Source organism: Pygoscelis adeliae, unplaced genomic scaffold (assembly GCF_000699105.1).
Source record: "Pygoscelis adeliae isolate BGI_AS28 unplaced genomic scaffold, ASM69910v1 Scaffold38, whole genome shotgun sequence".
NCBI classification, from domain to species: domain Eukaryota; kingdom Metazoa; phylum Chordata; class Aves; order Sphenisciformes; family Spheniscidae; genus Pygoscelis; species Pygoscelis adeliae.
The window spans coordinates 14624850-14644415 of NW_008825614.1; the positions used below are offsets into that span (position 1 = coordinate 14624850).

Sequence of the window (19566 nt, forward strand, 5' to 3'; positions counted from 1 at the left end):
TGACTGTTGTGAAAGATCTTCAACTTTAATCCCACTTTGAATGTTTTATCTGGGAAAAAATGTGCACCGGGAAAACATTACAACTCTCAAGTGCTCTTTGAAATACTTGTTGCTATTTTAAAACAAAAACACTGCTACAGAGTGATTTGTGTGGTCCTGTGTGTAATTTACATAGCTAGTACTGTAATTTCAGGAAGAACATGAAAGTATTCTTCATTGATTTGTCTTGGGGGGTAGAAGTCAGTTATGTGGTTTTTGCAGAAAAAAAAAAAAAAGGAGAAACCAAGAAAAAAATCCGTGATGGCTACTATAAATTGACAGCATATAGACTTCAGAATTTTTTTGAAATCATAACTTTTATAAGGAAAATTGCTTGAATGATTTTGCATAAACTGTTTCCTGTAATTAGGATCAAAGCTTTTTGGGGGGATGAGGGGTAATGGTATATATTGTGGACTCATTTTTAAAGAAATTCGATTCTTGTTTCCTTTTTATGACTTAAAAAAAAAAATGGCATTCTTTGTTCAGTGATAAATCATTACTCAAAATTTGTGTGGCAACCCAGTAGTTGAGATGATTTGGTATCTCATGACGATTTTGTAGACTAAGCATGTTCTGGTAAAGACTTAAGATTTAATCATTTTTTTAGCTTGAAAAATAAGTCTTGCATGTATTCTCATTAACATTTTAAAAATACTATTCCAGCTGCGTTGGGGTAGAGGAGCACCATGCTGTTGACATTGATCTATACCATTGTCCCAACTGTGCAATTCTTCATGGGCCTTCTCTAAGTAAGTATGGGTTGTTCAAATCTTATTTTACACTTTCAGTCTGTTTTCTCTCCATGTACAATTGAAAAAGACTGTTCAGAAGAACATTCAAGATGAGTTTGATTATTTAGAAGGTACTGGTTCTACATGACTAACTCTGAGCTGATAAAAAAAACCACAAAACAAAATAAACCGTCCTGAAAGGTTCCTTGATCTGGAGATGCAGATAGAATAAAATAAAAACAAACACTATGGATTACAGAAATCAAAGTGCACAGAACTAGAAGAAAACAATCTGGACTTGACAGAGAGTGAGAGAATGAAAATTAGGGACTCATTGTTAAAAATAAAAGGAAAATCCAAAAGATGGCTTAAGGTTCCTAAATTTTAATCATAAAAATTCTAATACATAGGAAGGCAACTTTGAGAAAATGTAGGAGTTAGCTGTCTTACCTTTCTTGATGACTCTAGGCTATATGCCACAACAGTCCACTGAAATCTGAGAATATGAACTTCCTGTGGGTTTTGTTTTGTGTTTGTTTTTTTTTCTATTTATGTTCTTGAGAGTTACACAGCTCTGAATTTCAGGTTTCTGATTTATAAACAAGTTTCCACCAAGTTCCTCATGCAATTTTACGAGTTGCCAGAAGAGACTGTGAAACAGAGCAGCAAGAGAGGCCTGTTCGTTGGTTCTCCTTTCAGTAGATAAATTTGCTGTAGAGATCTGCAGTGGAAAGCTGGTAACACTGCAATTCTGAAGAAAACAGTTTTTGTCTTTCTGTAACTACTGAAAGGATACTGCTTTATCCAACTGCCTAGATTTTTCCCCATGACTTCTGTTCTCAAAAGGAAACAATGTAAAAATGAATTTCACCTTTCCAACAATGAATTAAGTTTCTATGTTCAGACCTGAAAAATGTTGACGTGCACTGCGTGTCTCTAACCTCCAAGCACTAAGTCATGGTCATTTGTGTTTTCTAATGTGATTTTTTTTTTTCCCCCACTTGAAGATCACGTAATGATTTATAGTCAGCAGTGACTTAAGATCTAGAATCTTTTCAAAGCCAAATTTACCATTTAGAAATAAGTTTAAAACCACTGCACCCTCACTGGTAGTTTATGGAGTATGAACGAAGTGATAAAGCATTACTTATTGATGTAATTAATGTATGTTGCATGATATGTATCTTCTATAGTATGTGAGTTCAGGGTTAGCTACTTTTAGGTTGGGGGCTAAAAGGTAAGATAAATGCTGTTTTACATGCTTGTAGTTTTTAGTATTCCAGTTGTCATTTGCAGTTAAAAATCTGCATGTCTCTTCTGTAAATCAGAATACAAATAACATCCATTTCTTTCCCCACCTTTCTGCCTGTTTTTTCTGTGGAATAGAGGGACTAGGAGGAGGAGTAGAAGGGGGGTCATATCAGCCTTTCAAAATAATAAACTAGTAAATTTGAAACGTCTTTTCTTTATTTGGGAGAACTAGTATGCTTCACTGTGATGCCTGTGAATAACCTTTCTTGTAATGCAGAGGCTGCTAGCTCTAATGCGAGCTCTGTCTCACCTGCAGCAATTTGACAGTGAGATAAGAGTGATTTTTTGTGTTGGAAGCCTTTTAAAAAAGACAAGAATCTCTGGTAAAAATTATCTTTATTTCTTCATATTGCCTCAAGTAAGTAGATCATCTAGATTTAGTGGAAGCTTCAGACATGTGACTTATCAACCCAAGCAGAAATGATATGTTGAAATATGTCTTCAGCTGGAGTTTTATTAATTGCTCTCAGCTAAGCTGTTAGAATCAAATCTATGATAGTTTGTGGTTTGGGCTCTACTAACTTCAGTGTTTAGAGAGACTGATAATGTCTCATGACTTCAAGTGTTGCAGCAATGCTCCAGAGTGCTTCAGTCATATAAAATTATGTACGTAAGTAAAAAAAGCATTTTTATTTACAGCTTCATATTCTAAAATCCCCTTGTCTAAAGGAGTTTTGAAAGAGACAAAAATTCAGCTGTTTGATTTAAGAGGGCAAGTATATCTGTGAGTTCAGCAGACATGTATATAGAATCCCATCTAATCAAATGATATACTGCAAAAAATCCACTAAAAATATACAAGAAACACATACTTCATACTACCAAATGGATGGTTACTTTCAGTATCCTACAAAATTAATTATGTAAAATTTCCAATAGTGAAAAGAGAGCTACTGCATAGTGAGATGTAAAGATCAAATGAATACAGGAGAACCAGTCAATTTCTTCTTGTATTTCAACCAAAAATAAATCCTCTTCTTGATTTGGAAGAGCAACAATTTTACAAGACCTTTAGTAAGCAGCCGTGGGTGTAAAATGCTAAATAACTAATCCTAAAATCCTAAATAATTTAAAAAAAGTGATTTAAAAAAATAGTAATACACTATGGAGTTTTCTTAGCTTATTTGGTTTAGAGTCTTCATATTATATTTTGTTATTTTCAAAGTTTTCTCAGTGATTCTTAAGTCTGAAAATGCTCTATTTGCATCAATGCTGGGAGTCAGGTCTGTCACTAGACTCTAGAATCCAGAGCTTTAAGAGAGCACAAGGTACAGTAAATATTAACAGGACTGTGGGTGTCAGGACGTTACTTTCTTAATCTGGTTTTACCTTCTCAAATTCTGTAAATACCCTCCCACCTGTTTTTTTTTTTGACAGTGGTAGTAATGCCAGTGTTTGATCTGAGCTGACAATATCAGATGATGTACCAGGCCTTAGAAGTGGTATTGTATGATTTACTGTATGCTCCTCAAGATTTTTCTGTCTTCCTACGCTAACATTCTCTTGCCTTTTTGGTCACTGGGAATCACCTAAAGGACCACTTCCAAGACTTGAGGCCTCATTGTACAGATGTATACCTCTTGATGGTCCCCATTTGAAATCTAGCATGTGTTCTCTGAGACAAACAGACTAGCAGTGTGAGACGGCAAGGAATAGTGTTTGCCTAAAGTAGGTACAGTTACTGGCCCACTGTTTTGAGTGTACAAGGAATGTAATTTAAAAATAGCTTTCTGCTTACTTTTAATGAAAACTTCCAGCACACTCCTTTCCTTTTCTCAACCCCCCTGCAACTGTCTAGCGTACTTTTGGTGTGTGTATTTTTAGTATTGTCACAGAGGGTTGTGCCTGAGTTTTCAGGAACAGCAAGGGTGAACACTGGTTCCTTCCACTAGTTTGGAGTGATTGGGAGGGAGAGGTGTGTTTCATATATGTGTGTTTCAACTTACGTAGCGGTTTGGGGTTTTTTGGTTTAATTTGAGCGTGAGGATCCATTCAGTTAAATTATTTTACTTGCAACTGTTACTGTAATGTCTTAATGGGTTATAAAAGCTCTAGAATTAAAAGATACATAAGCAGAAAAAGTTTTCATTACTGTTTTCTGTTCTTCAGTGTTCTCTTACTTATGGAAGGATGATGTACATTGCCAAGTACTAAGTAAAGCAAAAGAACAACTTTAATTTCTTGTTTTCAAGTGTTGCAAAGACAGATTTTTAAAAGTTGGTTTTGTGCTATAAAATCTCTTAGGCAGCTGTATCATCTTACAATTTTAATGAGCTCTTACAAGAGCAGTGAATTTTATGAGAAACTGCTCTGTTACAAATTGGTATTAGCCACTAATTTCTTGTATTATTATTTATGACTGAGAAAATAGCTTTGAAAACTTAATAAACCTGGCTTCATTATTTATGAAATTTTACTGTATTTGGATAGTTGGCTCATTAAGCAGGCTCTTCAGCACTGGTTTTCAGGTTAGCAAATAGCTATAAATGTCAGTTTATTCTCTTAAATGTCTTCTAAAGGGTACACTTTGTCACTTCTGTAGGAAACAGCTTATCAATAGGAATAATTACCTCTTATGTGTAATGACTATAAGATGTCAGTTATTCCTATATAACCAACATTTTTTTCTGGAGAAGCAGCATTTTTTTTTTCTTTTTAGAAGTTACCTTTTTTTTTTTTCCTTCTTAAATCCTTAGCTTCCTGTTAGCGTTAGCTGTGCTTTCAGTATTACTAGCTCTTTTTTTAGATTTTGGGTGCATCACGACTTTGGTAAACTTAAGGCTGAGCTCTTCCATAAAGTTCAAATTTGTATTAATACAGTTGTTTAGCTGGGTGTCATATTTGCATTGCGGGCTGTTCTATATATGCCTGTAAAACACCATTTGTGTTGACAAGTAACGGTAGCTTTTCCCTCTTCTGTGTTTCCTCAGCAGACGTAACTAAATTTCTGCTTAACATTAGTTAAATTATAGATCTGGTCTCAGTAAATCTTCTTGGGGCGGTCTTCCAGTAGCAACTATCTAATGCTGTGGAGCAGAGTTTGGCTTTTTTAGGAAAAACTGAAACGCAACCTAAAAATTACTGTACCCTTAGTATGTTTCTTAGTGTGGTAAATGATAAATGCTGTTAAGTCACTAGAAAGGTAGCAAGTTCAGCACTGTTGGAGTTTCTTTCTCAGATGATGAGATGGTGGTCCTTTTTGCTGAGGCACCTGTTGGGAATTTAATGGGGTTTCTCAGCCTGCTGAATGTTTGAGGACAAGAGAGACAGTTTTTTTTGTATAGGCAGAAAGTGCTCCAAAGTGCATTTTGCTAACAAACAGATAGATGATACAACCGAGGGCTTCTTTTCAAAGCAGTGAGGTGGTGTTCTTTATAAATGAAGATACAAAATGAGTGGTTGATTAAGATGAATTAATAAAATACCCATTATGAAATAATTTGTCACGAAATAATGGAAATTTGAAGACAGGCAGTAAGTTCACCATGATATCATAAGTCACTTTGTCCTCTGCTTCACTTACAGCCAAAAAATTCAAATGGGGAGGCTGCATACAGCTTACAATGTTCTAAAATACAGCCTTTCAATATATAAAGGGGGCTTATAAGAAAGAAGACGACTTTTTACCAAGGCCTGTAGTGACAGGACAAGACATAACGGTTTTAAACTGAAAGAGGGTAGGTTTAGATTAGATATAAGGAAGAAATTCTTTACTATGAGGGTGGTGAGGCACTGGAACAGTTTGCCCAAAGAAGCTGTGGATGCCCCATCCCTGGAAGTGTTCAAGGCCAGGTTGGAGGGGGCTTTGAGCAACGAGGTCTAGTGAAAGATATCCCTGCCCATGGCAGGGGGGTTGGAACTAGATGATCCTTAAAGGTCCCTTCCAACCCAAACCATTCTATGATTCTATGAAAATAGTTTTTTTTTTTTTCCCTCATTTGTGTATCTGTCATTTGTCATGAGGAGACCAACACAACAGTTCTTAGGAAAATGTCTGGTTTTTCATTTTCCTTGGCCCTTTAAGTATAGGGAACTGTTAAAAATGCAATTTAGTTGCTATTGAACTATCAGTTTCAGATTTCCAAAATTGTAATAGAACATAAATTTATCCTTTGTTCTTTATTAATAATGTTGTAATAGTGCATTAAAGTTTCAAACAACTCAGAAGTTGATTGTTTTGGGGTGCAATGCTTAAGTTATGTGTATTGTGCTTGCATAGTAAAGATCACACCTACTCAAAACAGTTTACGCCTAAAACTGTTTACGCCCAGAACTGTTAAGGAGACATAAGCAGTGGATAAAAGAAAGGTGGTTTAGGTTTGAACAGCATACGGTAGTGAATAGTAGTGGAGAGACTGGATATGGGTATGCTCATATGGTGAGATACCACAATGGGATTAGGTCCTGTTGATTCTGTGTTAATAAATAAAATGAAGTCTGTGGATCTTGAAGAGGTACAATTGTTCTGTTTATTTAAAAAAAAAAAAAAAAAAAAAAAAGTTGAGCTTTAGGGAATTAAAGTTCTACTTCTAGTTTTGTTGCTGACTTTTTAGATTTGGACAACTTTCAGGCTGCTGCTGTTTACTTGTGCTGCGCTGGATATGGAGTCTTAAATCACTTTGTATAATGTGCACTGAGGTTCTCATATAGAAGGAGCTATAGAAGTATAGAGAATGACTGTCAGGTGTCCTGAAGATTCCGTTTGTTGCAGATAGGTATAGTGTCACCTGCATAAACAATACAGTTTGTTAATCGTAGTAATGTGATTTGAGGCATGTCTGATTCACTGGTGGGATGACTGCTAATCTGAGCCATCTGATTTAACTAACTTAAAGTTCAATCGTTCTGAAACTTGTAGTGAAGAAGAGGAGGAACTGGCACAGACACGACTACACAGAGTTGGATGATGGTTCCAAACCGGTGCAGGCTGGAACACGGACCTTCGTTAAACAGCTGCGGGCTCGCTCTTTCCCAAGGTACAGAAGCTTACTTACACATTTCAGTGAAAAAAATAGAGAAACGTTGTCGGCTGAGTGTGTCTTAGGGGAGGCGACTAACCTTTCTCTGCTTCAGAAAATGAAGGTTGAGGATGACTTCCTCCTCCTTTAGAATCCCCCCCTGCTCCATCCCTGTTTCAGATGGATACATTTGCCTTTTCATGCAGTAGCTTCCCCTGTTCAGTTTTGCACTGGGATATTTTGTCTGTCGGGACTGCTAAAGGGTGATGTGGGGGTTTGAGTTTTCGTGAGTTTGTTTGTTTATGTGGGGGAATGGGGGCAGTAGCAAGAGTGGTTGGTTTTTGTTTTTCTTTTTTGTGCCTGAACTGTCAGAATATTCTCTGTCTATTCCTCTAGTCCAGGAATAGTCCTTAGTTTCATTCCAAATAACACAGAACATTTGTATGAGCTGGTAGTCTATCCATTCTCACATGCTTTAGAGAAAAGTGGAGAAACATGGTTGTACTTTCATCCTGAGCTGTCTGTGATTGGCTATCTCACTGAAACACAATGACTTACAATTCTTTAACGGAGTTTGTTGTTGTTGTTGTTACCAAAATGTACTTTAATGCCTTCTCTGAGAATTCCTTTTCCCCATCCTCTGAAATGACTGCATTCAGTCATATAGGAAGACTATGAGTTCCCAGGTTATGCATGACAATAAAAGTTTCCTTGATGGTTTAGGTAGTTTTCTTTGTCTTTTAGTTAAATGCTTAATATAATAGTACTGGTTCCACTTCTTTTGGATTCAAATGTAGCCATTCCCATCTGTCATCCCCCAAACTGTACCATAACTTTTTTTCAGTAGTGCTTGGAGGATGCTTTTCTGTTAATATTCCATTATTTCTTTCCACCAGTGCTGATGAAGTCATTTTGAAAATGCATGGAAGCCAGCTGACACAAAGATACTTGGAGAAACATGGGTTTGATGTTCCCATTATGGTTCCTAAATTAGATGGTCTGGGGCTCAGACTTCCTCCGCCAACTTTCTCTGTTTTAGATGTGGAACGCTATGTAGGTAAGAGTCACTCTGGAGTACTTACAAATGATCCTGTCTGTAAATCAAAATAAATATTTGCATGATTATAAGAGCTTCCAGGGTGCTAAATATATATTCTAAATTGAATTACTTCTAACCAGAAGACTAGCAGAGAGTAAAATTAAAGCTATGGTTGCCTTTTTTTTGGGGGGGTTGGTGGTGGGTGGGTGGTAGATATGTAATAGGAATACAGCCTTACCTTTCAACTTTCAAACATGTTAATTTTGGTGCAAGCTAAACATGGAATGTTGGTTTTTTTTTCTGCTACATGTTGTAAACCAATGAAGTAGAATGACTTTTAAGATTGTTCTTTTTGTGAGAATTGAATGAATCACTCTTGCGATCGATAAAGTTTAATCATTGGTTGAATATTGCAAAACTTAATGTTTTGGGCTCAGCAAACTGGCATTTCTGAATTAAATCTTTCTTCCTGGAAAATTTCCTACCTTGGCTTCCTTCGGTGTGAGAGCTGGAGCTTCCCAAGGACCTTTTCTTTCTTATCAGATCTCTTGACAGTCTGTAATTGTTTCAACCTCATGTAAGGGTGCAGTACAGTGAAATAGAGACTGAGCCAATTGCAGCATGAGATTTCCTGTAACATACAGTACAGTTGAGAAGTCTGTATATGTCCTTGTCTGTGTTCTTGCGATAACCTAATATAATGATGTGTGTTGAAAGTAGATTTTCTGTCCATCAGCATTTTACAGTGGCACCAGAATAGAGGAAATATGTAGTATATGGAATGTTGTTACCATTATGATGGTTATAAACAGTAATGTGTTCTGCTTTAAAGTGTGACTATCATTTTGATACTTATGAATCTTTTCTTTTGGAATACTGCCTCTTCAGATTCAGAGAGAAACTTGGTCTGGCCACAGATTTACCTTTCTATTATTGAAATTAAAAATAAGAAAACTGAATAAAAACTATTCCAACTGGAATTTATCAAGATGATACTAACTTGCAATTTTAAAGTAATTGTGATTATATTGTACGTCTAGATACATTCCAGCATTCCAAAATTAATTGTCAGATTTGACTGTTGTATAACTAAGTGGGCATAAACCAATTGCTATTATAATGTCATCGTTAGTCCTTTCTCTTGGCTAAAGGTTGCTTCTTGCCTGTCTAGTTCTACAGGTGTATCACTTTAAAATATGCGATGTGTAAACCAGTCCTTGTTGTCTTCAGAAATGAAGCACATTCATGACTTAATTATTCAATGAAATTACTGTGTGCTTAAAAGTTATGCATGTATATAAGGAGGGTGGGGTGGGCTTGTAGAATGTCTGCAAAGGAGTACCTGCATAGTTTTTAACATTAAAAACTTACCAATTATGGCACAAGTTTAGTGCTGTTTGCTAAGAATTACAAGCTGTGAGCAGTAGGTTTTATTATTGGTAAAGAGTTCCTAGTGGTCCTTGTGTTAAATATTCAAGTGCTGTGGTGATGATTAGTAGGAAGAGTGAGGAATAAATCTGTCTCGATAACTTTCTCTACGCTGGTCTTTCCAATTGCAGCCACAAACCCAATTTTTTTTTTTAAACCAGTTGCAGTCATCCTATACTGCTCTTTTTCTTTTTGGTTAACCACAGGGGAGAGGATTTATTTTTAGAGTGGTTTCAGTTCTGTCCTTAGCTGATTATAGCAATTAAAGTTAGACCTGATAAAAAGTTGGTTTATACTGATCTGTCTCTGTTCCAAGAGAATGCTGGTAGTAGTGGAGTTTTTGTGCAGAAATGTTTTGATAAAGGCTGAAAAAAGTTAAATTTCTCTTAAACACCTTAATTGGCTGTTTTTGCCTGCGATAGATTTAAGAAAGTCATCCTATTTTTCACAGGTGGTGACAAAGTGATAGATGTAATAGATGTAGCAAGACAAGCAGACAGTAAAATGAAGCTCCATAATTATATTAAATATTTCACAAATCCTGACCGACCAAAAGTATTGAATGTGATCAGCCTGGAATTCTCGGACACAAAGTGAGTATCAACTTCAATTCCTTGAACGTAGGAAGTGGTTTTCACCAAGTTGAACAGTATGTATAGGAATATAATGTCTGTAGTGGGAAAGATAGGAGGCTGCGTGTTTTAAGTAGACAGCTACTGTGATGTAATGTGGGTATAAAACATTTTTATTAATTCATAAGTAATAACTTTGTAGGAAGCAAATTTAAAGCTGTCATTTAAAAAGAGATGTGCTTACTCTTGATCATATTTATGGTTCTTGTTTGTTTGTTTGTTTGTTTGTTTTAAAGGATGTCTGAATTAGTGGAAGTACCAGATATTGCCAGAAAGCTTTCATGGGTGGAAAATTATTGGCCAGATGATTCTGTCTTCCCTAAGCCTTTTGTTCAGAAGTATTGCTTGATGGGTGTCCAGGACAGCTATACTGATTTTCATATTGATTTTGGAGGAACATCAGTCTGGTACCATGTTCTCTGGGTATGAAGGCTTCTTGATTTGTGACTGTGCGAAACAATTTATTCAGTGTGCAGCTTTCTGCCATGGCATTATCACCTGTTTAGAATTATCATGTGTATGAAATTTTGTGCTTAAAATGCCAGGGGAGGAATTGGAAAGTGAATTACTGATTGTTGGTGTTGCATTTTTATGCTTTTATTTTAGCATGCCGTTGGTGACTTCTAGACTATAATTGGTTGACTGATCATTTTAATAGACTGGTAGGTGATATAGTGAGGTTTTAGTATGAAAAAATGAATTGAATGAAAATCATTGACGTACTTAACTTTTTATTCTTCTAACAAACTTTGACCATGTATACATCATCGAAGAGGCAAAGTGGTTTCATTTTATGCTTTCTCATTTGGCATGTGTGCACATATCCATAAATCGTTTATAAAAGCTGGAATTTTTTATACTCCAATGAAAAGTTTTGGTTGGTTTGTTTGCTTCTGTTACGTCACAAGACTACAACTGGTTAGTGTACTATTGACTAAGCTTTTGGTGGATTACAATTGTGAAACACTGGGGCTAGGAAGCCCCAGTGTTCCATAGTGGAAGTATGGAATACTTACCATTTAGATCAATCTGTTACTTTATTAGGAATGACTCAGAGGTTGTAGTATGCCTCCAGGAGGACATTCATTTATTTATTTGATTTTTTTGTTTAATAGGGTGAGAAGATATTCTACTTGATCAAGCCCACTGATGAAAATTTGGCTCTGTATGAGTCTTGGAGTTCATCTGTCACCCAGAGTGAAGTATATTTTGGGGACAAGGTTGACAAATGTTATAAATGTGTTGTGAAGCAAGGACACACTTTATTTGTTCCAACAGGTAAGATTTTACCCTTATTACTAGGACTTAACACAATCCCGGGTGATTAAACATGCTATCAACATTTGGTTTCTCCTAAAATTTTGGATAAGAGAGAATAATAAAAAATATAGAAATTTAGATTTTCAAAACAAGTAATTAGCTTTTTAGAGTGCCTGACAGTAGTAACAGTTACCATGGAAAGAAAGGGTGTTTGTTACCCAATTATAAGACAACAAATTAAAGCTTAATTTGGATATAGTTCCAAATAGTTCCAATTCATAGAACACACATTGTTCACCATGATAGATATGCAGACTGAATTCTTACCTTAATTTTATAATACAATTTTGATTGTAAAGCTTTTGAATATTGTAAGACCTACTAGGCAAAATTATTACAAAAACATCATAAACTTCTTATGCTGTAGGCTAGAGGATTAAAAATAAAAAGTTTTTGGTTTGGTTTTTTTTGGTTTTTGTGGGTGGTTTTTTTTCCTTTTTTTCTTCATTTTTTGTTTTCTGTCAGCAGGACATCTAAACTGTGGTGGAGCCTGTGGAGACTCTCTGAATCAAAATGAAAGTGTCCCTAAATAAAATTGAAGAATATATAATTGAATTCATGTGTTAATTCCTTTTATTAAAAATAAAAGGATATTTGTAGATATAGTTTATGAAACTCTAGAGCTCATAAATTCATTTCAGCATCTTCCTTTAAAAATAAAGCAGAGGCATGGTCTCTTCTGATTTTCTTTAACAACATTTCTTGTAGCCGTCACCTAATAGCATCTGATAAATTACAGTACGTTTTTAAGAAATGAGAAACACCAAGACAATTAAACTTCTTTATCTATTTAAAAAAAACAGAAAAATCCTCCAAACAAAATGCACCACCACCACCACCCCAAAGTCCCAAATACCATAAACTTAGAAGTCTTTAATAAATCAAACCATGTTTTGCCAATAAAGCGAGTGGCAGTTAATTTCTTATATTTTCACTTCTCCAGCCCATCCATATAAGTACTTTTTATTATTTTATAATTAAAGATTTGTACTGGGTACTGTCTTCCTTTTTTTGGGGAAGGAAGCTTTACATACACAGAAAAGGAAAATGGTGCATGATTCTACTTCTGGAATAAACCTTGAAGATTATGTTCAGTACCTTACTCTGTCATGGACTTCCTAGACAGACGACTACATTTTTCTCATAGCTCAGTTCTCTACCTGTGAGGTTTAGTGTTTACTGTTCTAGTTCATGGCTTGTGCAGAATAAATACTACATGGTAAGGAGCTATATATGCACTTAACATTTCTGAACACCCAGAGCTTTTTGAAACCATATATTTTTGGCAAGAGATGACGTTAGTTTTCCTTTTATCTAAGTGTAAGGTCATACATCTATGAACAAAGAAAGCAGAATTACAGAATGAAGAGCTTTTTAAGTTCTTAATAAGTTGTGACCCATAGATCTTTGGAGATAGTTACTGCTTCCCAAATAATCAGCTAAATCTGAGCTCCCACTATGATGTGGCCAAAAAGAAAAGTATCATAAAAAGATAATTTCTAATGTATATGTGTATTTGTGTGTATATACACACAAAATGGTACTTTTCAATGTAAATGTGTATATACACATGTGTGTATGTGTATACACACGTAAACATATGATGGAGTATAGTGTAAGAACCAATAAATTAAACTAGGTTTCAAGATGGGCGTTTAAAAAATGGGAAATACTGTAAGACTGATTAAAGGCTTTAACCCCCCCTACCCCTCCCCACCCGATCTCTACTGAAAACCACTTTTGCTGTTCCTGCTTGCACTGATGCTAGTGGATGTCATCATTATTTTATAATCTCTGAAATGTGTTCAGAGTAGACTTCTGATTTAAAATTAATCTTGCGTGTAGATGAATTGCACCTACTGGGAGGCTCTTGAGAGTATTTAAATATTATTCAAGATATCCTGTGTGGTCTACACCAAATTTTCTTGCCTTGTTACATAGACCTTGATCAAAACTACAATATAAAAATAGCAAGTAGGTATGTAAAAAAAAAAAAAAAAAAAAGAAATCCTTTAGTTGATACAGGCATGCCATAAAAATCCTTGGTGTTGATGCAACAGTGAGGAGGCTTTGTTGTCATTTTTGTCAGTGTCTGGGGAGATGTGTGTTTAAAGGATTGAAATACACATATTCCTTGGAGAGTCAGAGCTATTCCTCTACTGTGGTGATGATGATGATAAGTGAAAAATTGAAACCATATTAACAAATGCAAAATGCAACTGGTAATACAAGGCAATCTTCATTGCACTGCACTTCTCAAAGAACAGAAGTAAAACTGAACAATGTATAATATATTAATAAAAAAAAAACCCTTAGGTTGCATGTGCCATTGTATTCTACATTCTCTCATATACCATTCTGCAACTTACTTCCTTTCCAGGCTACGTAGTAGGCATGTTGCTTAGTCAGCGTCATTGCTAGGTTTCAGGTCTTTTTACGTGTGATACTACAACAACTAGAACTGGTTGTTCTTAAGTGAATTAAGGCATTGATTTAATGGTAGTTTGCAATATGTAGTTGCTTGTGATTTGGTCTGATCTTGCCTCAAGCTGGGGAGCTTCCTGTGTTTGTACATATTGCCTACACCCAGTCAAACCATGAAGTAATCCGCGAATGTGTGGCCAACTCATCTTTTGTCAAAAGATCACCCGTATGCATGCAAAATCAGAAAAAAAATCTTGAAAGAAGAAACTCTATTGGTAGTTTATTTACATTAAAGCTGCACTGTATAAATTTTAAAGGTAACTCTTTTTAATTGGGAAGCTAATATCATATGTTCTTTTGTGTACTTACTTGAAATTATCCAGTAGTAATCAGCTAGATTGATAGCATAATGTTGGTCATGCTTTGCCGTGTTGAATACTGGAGTTCACAAGGACAATATTTCAATTATGTGACAATTTTATATAGTCAAAGTGCCTAGACTGGGTTTTAAACTGATCATAATTTCACTGGAATTAGGATGACTGTATTTAGAATAATTAATGGAACTGCTTCTGAATTCCTATCTGAAAAACTTCCGTATTGCTAAATGATTTTTTTATGTTGTGCAAACAGCTCAGTTACTCTAAGCAACACGTAAATATTGAAAGTAATATAATTCCTATTTTATTTTTATGACTTTATCTTTTGTTCAGTATGTTTTTCCTCTCCTGACTTGCTTATTTTTTTTGATTAGAGGGAAAACTTTTGGGAATTTTTACTTTGAAAAATCACTGGCAGTCTTTCATTTCCTCCCACCCCAGTAAAAAATGTCTTAATCTTAACTCCTTCAGAAAACTACAGTTCGACTAGATTTCTGAAACACTGTAATTTACATGTTATTAAAATTTAGATTACTTGTTCCTAGCACAGAATACAAATTTGTTTGCTTTTTTGTTTCCAGGTACAGCATTTTTACTTATATATATATTTAAAAAGTGTTTTAGAATAATTTACATGTATGTATTAAGTTTCAGAATCTGTCATTTCAGGCTGGATTCATGCTGTGCTCACATCTCAGGATTGTATGGCTTTTGGAGGAAACTTTTTGCACAACCTCAATATTGGCATGCAGCTCAGGTTAGTCTCAGCTCTTCCTGTACCTTTTCCTCAGTAAGTAGGATATTCTTTTAATAGATATTTTTCTTCATGCTCTTAACCAGGATCAAATCGGTACAGGCTCTCAAACAGATAATAGTGGCATTTTCAGTTAGACTGTGTCAAGCACACACTCTTATTTCACTTCTGCAAAGTTTGTTTCAAAAGCAAAATGAAGGATATGCAATAATTTAAGTGAATAAAAGGAAAAAAAAAAGAAAAACTCTGCTTTGGAGATTAGTGTGAGTGAGTGAAACAAAACTGAGCAAGCCCAGGTGTGCGACACTGAGTTGAAATGAACGTCCTCAAGTCAGCATTGCTCTAAGGGCAGCTGTATTTAGTTTTTGTCCAAGATGTGGAGCTGTCTTCTAAACATATTGTTTTTATTTATTACAGTGGAATCCTGATAAAATTCCATCTGTTAAAAGATCACACATTGGGTTTGTATCCTAGTTTTATGAAGTCCAACATTATTCTTAGAAGTGCCGCAGTCAAACTTGATAAGGTCAGAGCCTGGATGAGACCAGAGTTCAATCTTGTCTGTGGTCTTGTTGGGATTTAACTATGTGGTACTTGACTTCTTTTATTTATCATGGCCATGGCTATTTTATTTTATTTTGGACATTGTGTCAATTTGAATGATTACATAGTTGAATAGTGAATTTGATAATTAAAATATTCACGTTTTGTGATGTTTCTATTTATTCAGGTGTTATGAAATGGAGAAGAGGCTAAAAACCCCAGATCTTTTCAAATTTCCGTTCTTTGAAGCCATCTGTTGGTTTGTGGCCAAAAACTTGCTGGAAACATTGAAAGGTAATCCTTGTTTTGTTTTAAGAGATATACAGGTGTCTGCCTTCCCCCGATGGTCCCCTGTGTGTCCCCCCCCCATTGATAATGGAGAAAATTATACTGCAGAGGAAACTTTTTAAGCTGGAAAACCAGACTTGAATTCCTTTTTTTGGAAAAGTCACATTATTTTTTAACCAGATTTTAGCCAATGCTGTGCACTGTGACAGTTCTAGATCCAAGCAGTTCTTGGTTTTAGTAAATGATCTTTCTGAAAACTACTTTGGTGATTAAAGGTTTCTAGGGTAACTTGTGCTGTACAGAAATCTTAGTGCACTTGGTGATGCGTGTAACTTTACACTTTGTAGCATGCTGCTGGAACCTTTGAACAATTTTATTAGTGTGTTTCATCCAATGCTGATGATGTATCTGGTCAATGAAAATATTCTAGATTATCAAGACAGAGTCTCTGAGATCCTGACACAGTGCAATTATACTCCCAACCAAATAGGATTAATTTGCCGTTATCTGTTAAGAATACCTTGTTAAGGAAGATAGGAAACTTACTTCAATGGTATCAGTTTTTCACTCGGGCTTCTTCCATATCATTTAAGATCTTTGAGTACCCTTAGCCTTTCTCTCTTTCTTTCAGCAAATGACCGTCTAAATGATCCCACCGACTTGTATCTGTGGGTTTCTTCTTGGTGGCTTCATAGCTGAATTGAAGAGGTTTTCTTGCACTTCTACAATTTTCTTTGACCTTTTCAGTCAAACTACCTGTTGTCTTCTGCTCTTTGTTAAGGGAAAGGTGCCTGTGAGGGGTTTTGTAGGAAAGATGCATCAGTTCCTATGAGCTGTGTTAAATCATTTATATCAGTGCTTACCAATAGACATCTCAACAGCCTCTTGTTCTTGACAGTTGACGGTCCTTTCCAAACTTCCTCATCTAGTCCAGTAATTCCTATATCTGTACCCATGTATAATTGAGCTTGAGAGAGCGCCTGTCTGACTGCACCTTCTTTTCCTCAAATATTTTGCCCTCTGCCTGCTCTATTTAATCTTAATAATAAATGTCATATTCCAAATGATGCATTTCAAAGGAGAGAAATCAACCTTTGAAGGAGGCTGCTGAATTCAGGCTTCTGGTTTGGAAGAGATCAGAATCTCACGTAACATTTTTCAAATATGAAAATAGTCACTGTTATTGAAAATGGATCTGTTCTCCTTGCAGCAAATGAAGGCATTGAACAACCCTTGTTTCCTAAATGAGCATTTAAAGTTTCTGGATGAACTTAAAGCAACTCAGAAATCTTACCAAATAGAACAAACTTGCAGAAAATTTTTCTTTCCAAAAAAGGAGTATTTTCTTCTTGAAAGCTCGCTTTGGTTGGTCTCATACCTGCGTACTTAAAATTTATAAACTGGTCAGAAGACATAGGAGCTGTATTCATGCTGGAAAATCAGTGGGATATATGTTTCTAAATCATCTAGCTAACTATGAGTCATGTCCCCTGTCTGTCCCCCCGGCTCGTCTCCCTCCTCTTTTTATCCCATGACTCCTTGAATACATGACTAGGAGCCTCTTGTGACTTGTGTCTTAGGGGAGGGATATGAAGCTTGTTCTCACGCTATTTTTAATCTATGGTTTAGCAGATATTTTGTTGCAGACCAATGCTATGATCTATAAACCCATCATAAAAAATCAAAATTGAGGTTTCCATGGATAGAGTGACGATTATGTTGGGCTTTGGCAGCAAGACTCATGTGAATTAGGTGTTTACCAGTCAGAATCCTTTGTTTTATAAATAAGGGATGATACCAGTTCAGTTGTGAAAGGTAATGGTGATGACCAACTTGTAAAATGTTGAGTGCATGGTTTTTAGCAGTACTTTATGTGAAATTCAGGTCAGTAAGCAAAATCAGCACAATGTATCTTTCTGGTTCATTTTATAAAATGATAACAGGGTCAGAAACATTTTGGTTTTATCTTGTCATTGGCAAGAAGTGTTTTATGATACTCTTAAGTGTTGTGGCATTTACCTAAACTTTTTTTCTTCATAGTTCTTGGGCTTCAGAATAGGTAACTTACTCATCTATCCAATACTCATTAATTTTGATTACTCTTATGTCATGCAGTCTTTTCTATTGCAGCTAAAAAATCCAGCCTGTGGTGCTGTGTTGTATTCTCAAAATTTTATCAACTGAGTCAGCTAGTGTACAGAAAGACTTCCACTGCAACTCAAAGGCCTGCCACTCCTTCTCATGCCCTTTAACAAGTAGGAGGCGTCTTGAAGGGAAGAATGGCTGTTTAGTAACAGAACTTCCCTTTTTCTGCCAGCAGACTAATACATTATCCATAAAAATAGTGTTTTATTAGTGTATTCTTTTAAGGGAATAAAATGAGCCAAATAATTATAGTGTTGGTCCATCTGCTGTTGACAAGTGGAAATATTTGTCAGGAACATGGGGAGAGGTTGCAATCTACTTTTGACTCTTTATGGAGGATTTGTCTTTTCCCTTTTTTTCCCCATGAAGGAAATGAGAAAGTTGAAAAGGAATTGCAATCACTTGGGAGCACCAGCTTTCTTAAGAAGAGAAGCTTCTGTAGCAGAGTGATTTTTTTCATCCCCCATCCCCTTTGATTTTGGGAAGAAAAATGATGTAAACTGTGTGAGGGAGAACTGTGATGTTTGGAAGGGTGACAGAAAATGTTTGGGGAGTGGAAGCGTGCTAGTGTGAACTGTTTTCTGTATGTATGGGAATAAGCAATAGGAATTCTAATTTAGAGATACATCCCACATCCTTCTGGTCCCCTTTGACTAAAATATTTCTCAATGAAATAAAAGTGATTTCTTTCTTCAAATATGTTTTCCATTGTTCTGTATTTTAGATCTGTTTTGTCCTAATTGACCTTTAGTATGTTGTAAACTATCCCTAATTCACCCAAGAATAAGTCAAAAAAAGAAGATTCTATGTAGAATCACTTTAGGGTTGGGTTGTTTTTTTTGTTACAGTATGCACACAAGTACAGGATGTCATGTTTCATTTGCTTGCACAATTTTTCCTTTTTTGTGCTCTTGCGTAATGGCAACTTTATTCGCTGAAGGGTAGGTATCATTCTATTGTTTTCACTGTTAGTGTGTTTCTAAATTGGTATCTGTATCCTTTTTAGAACTGAGGGAAGATGGTTTCCAGCCTCCAAGCTATTTAGTGCAAGGAGTGAAGGCTTTACTTACTGCTTTAAAATTATGGATGAAAAAAGAAGTAAGTATAAGTGATTTTGTTTGCTATTTTGGTGAGCTCTGTTTTGATTTAGAAGTAAGTGAAGGTCTGTGCCCTTTTAAAGTTTAAGATTATTTTTATCTGTTAATGAGTACTGAAAGACTCTATGGAGAGTTATGTACTGCTGATCTGGGGAAGAATCATGACGGTTTTATATTCCATGATAATAGTCTTTTTAGACCAATTAATAAGCTCTTGTATTGTAGCTGGCAGAAGTAGAATCTTGCTTCACCTCAGGATGGGATAAGAATGCTAGAGGATAAGCTGATAAGGTGGGGCTTTTTTCTAACAAATCTGCTTATATGGTTGATTCATTCTAGTCTGAGGCAATGGAGGGATGGAATGCCCTGATATTTAGCATTTTCCATTAATGTCAGTGCTTTGGAGAGCACATTTCAGGTACACCTGTATTGCTGAAGAGTTGGTTTAGATTCAGATGAGGATATTAACTTCAG

At 35.7% G+C, this 19566-nt stretch overlaps 1 protein-coding gene across 1 annotated transcript in view; it reads left to right on the forward strand.

The window, feature by feature from the left end:
* Positions 1-691: 691 nt before the first annotated feature.
* KDM7A (lysine (K)-specific demethylase 7A) overlaps positions 692-19566 on the forward strand; it is a gene marked incomplete at its 5' end in the record, with an annotated part of 38571 nt that continues 19696 nt past the window's right edge. The window contains 9 exons of the mRNA XM_009333044.1: positions 692-791; positions 6943-7060; positions 7939-8099; positions 9961-10102; positions 10378-10564; positions 11257-11419; positions 14935-15022; positions 15750-15856; positions 19002-19093. Coding sequence (XP_009331319.1) covers positions 692-791; positions 6943-7060; positions 7939-8099; positions 9961-10102; positions 10378-10564; positions 11257-11419; positions 14935-15022; positions 15750-15856; positions 19002-19093 — 1158 coding nt within the window. The remainder of the gene's footprint in view (positions 792-6942; positions 7061-7938; positions 8100-9960; positions 10103-10377; positions 10565-11256; positions 11420-14934; positions 15023-15749; positions 15857-19001; positions 19094-19566) is intronic.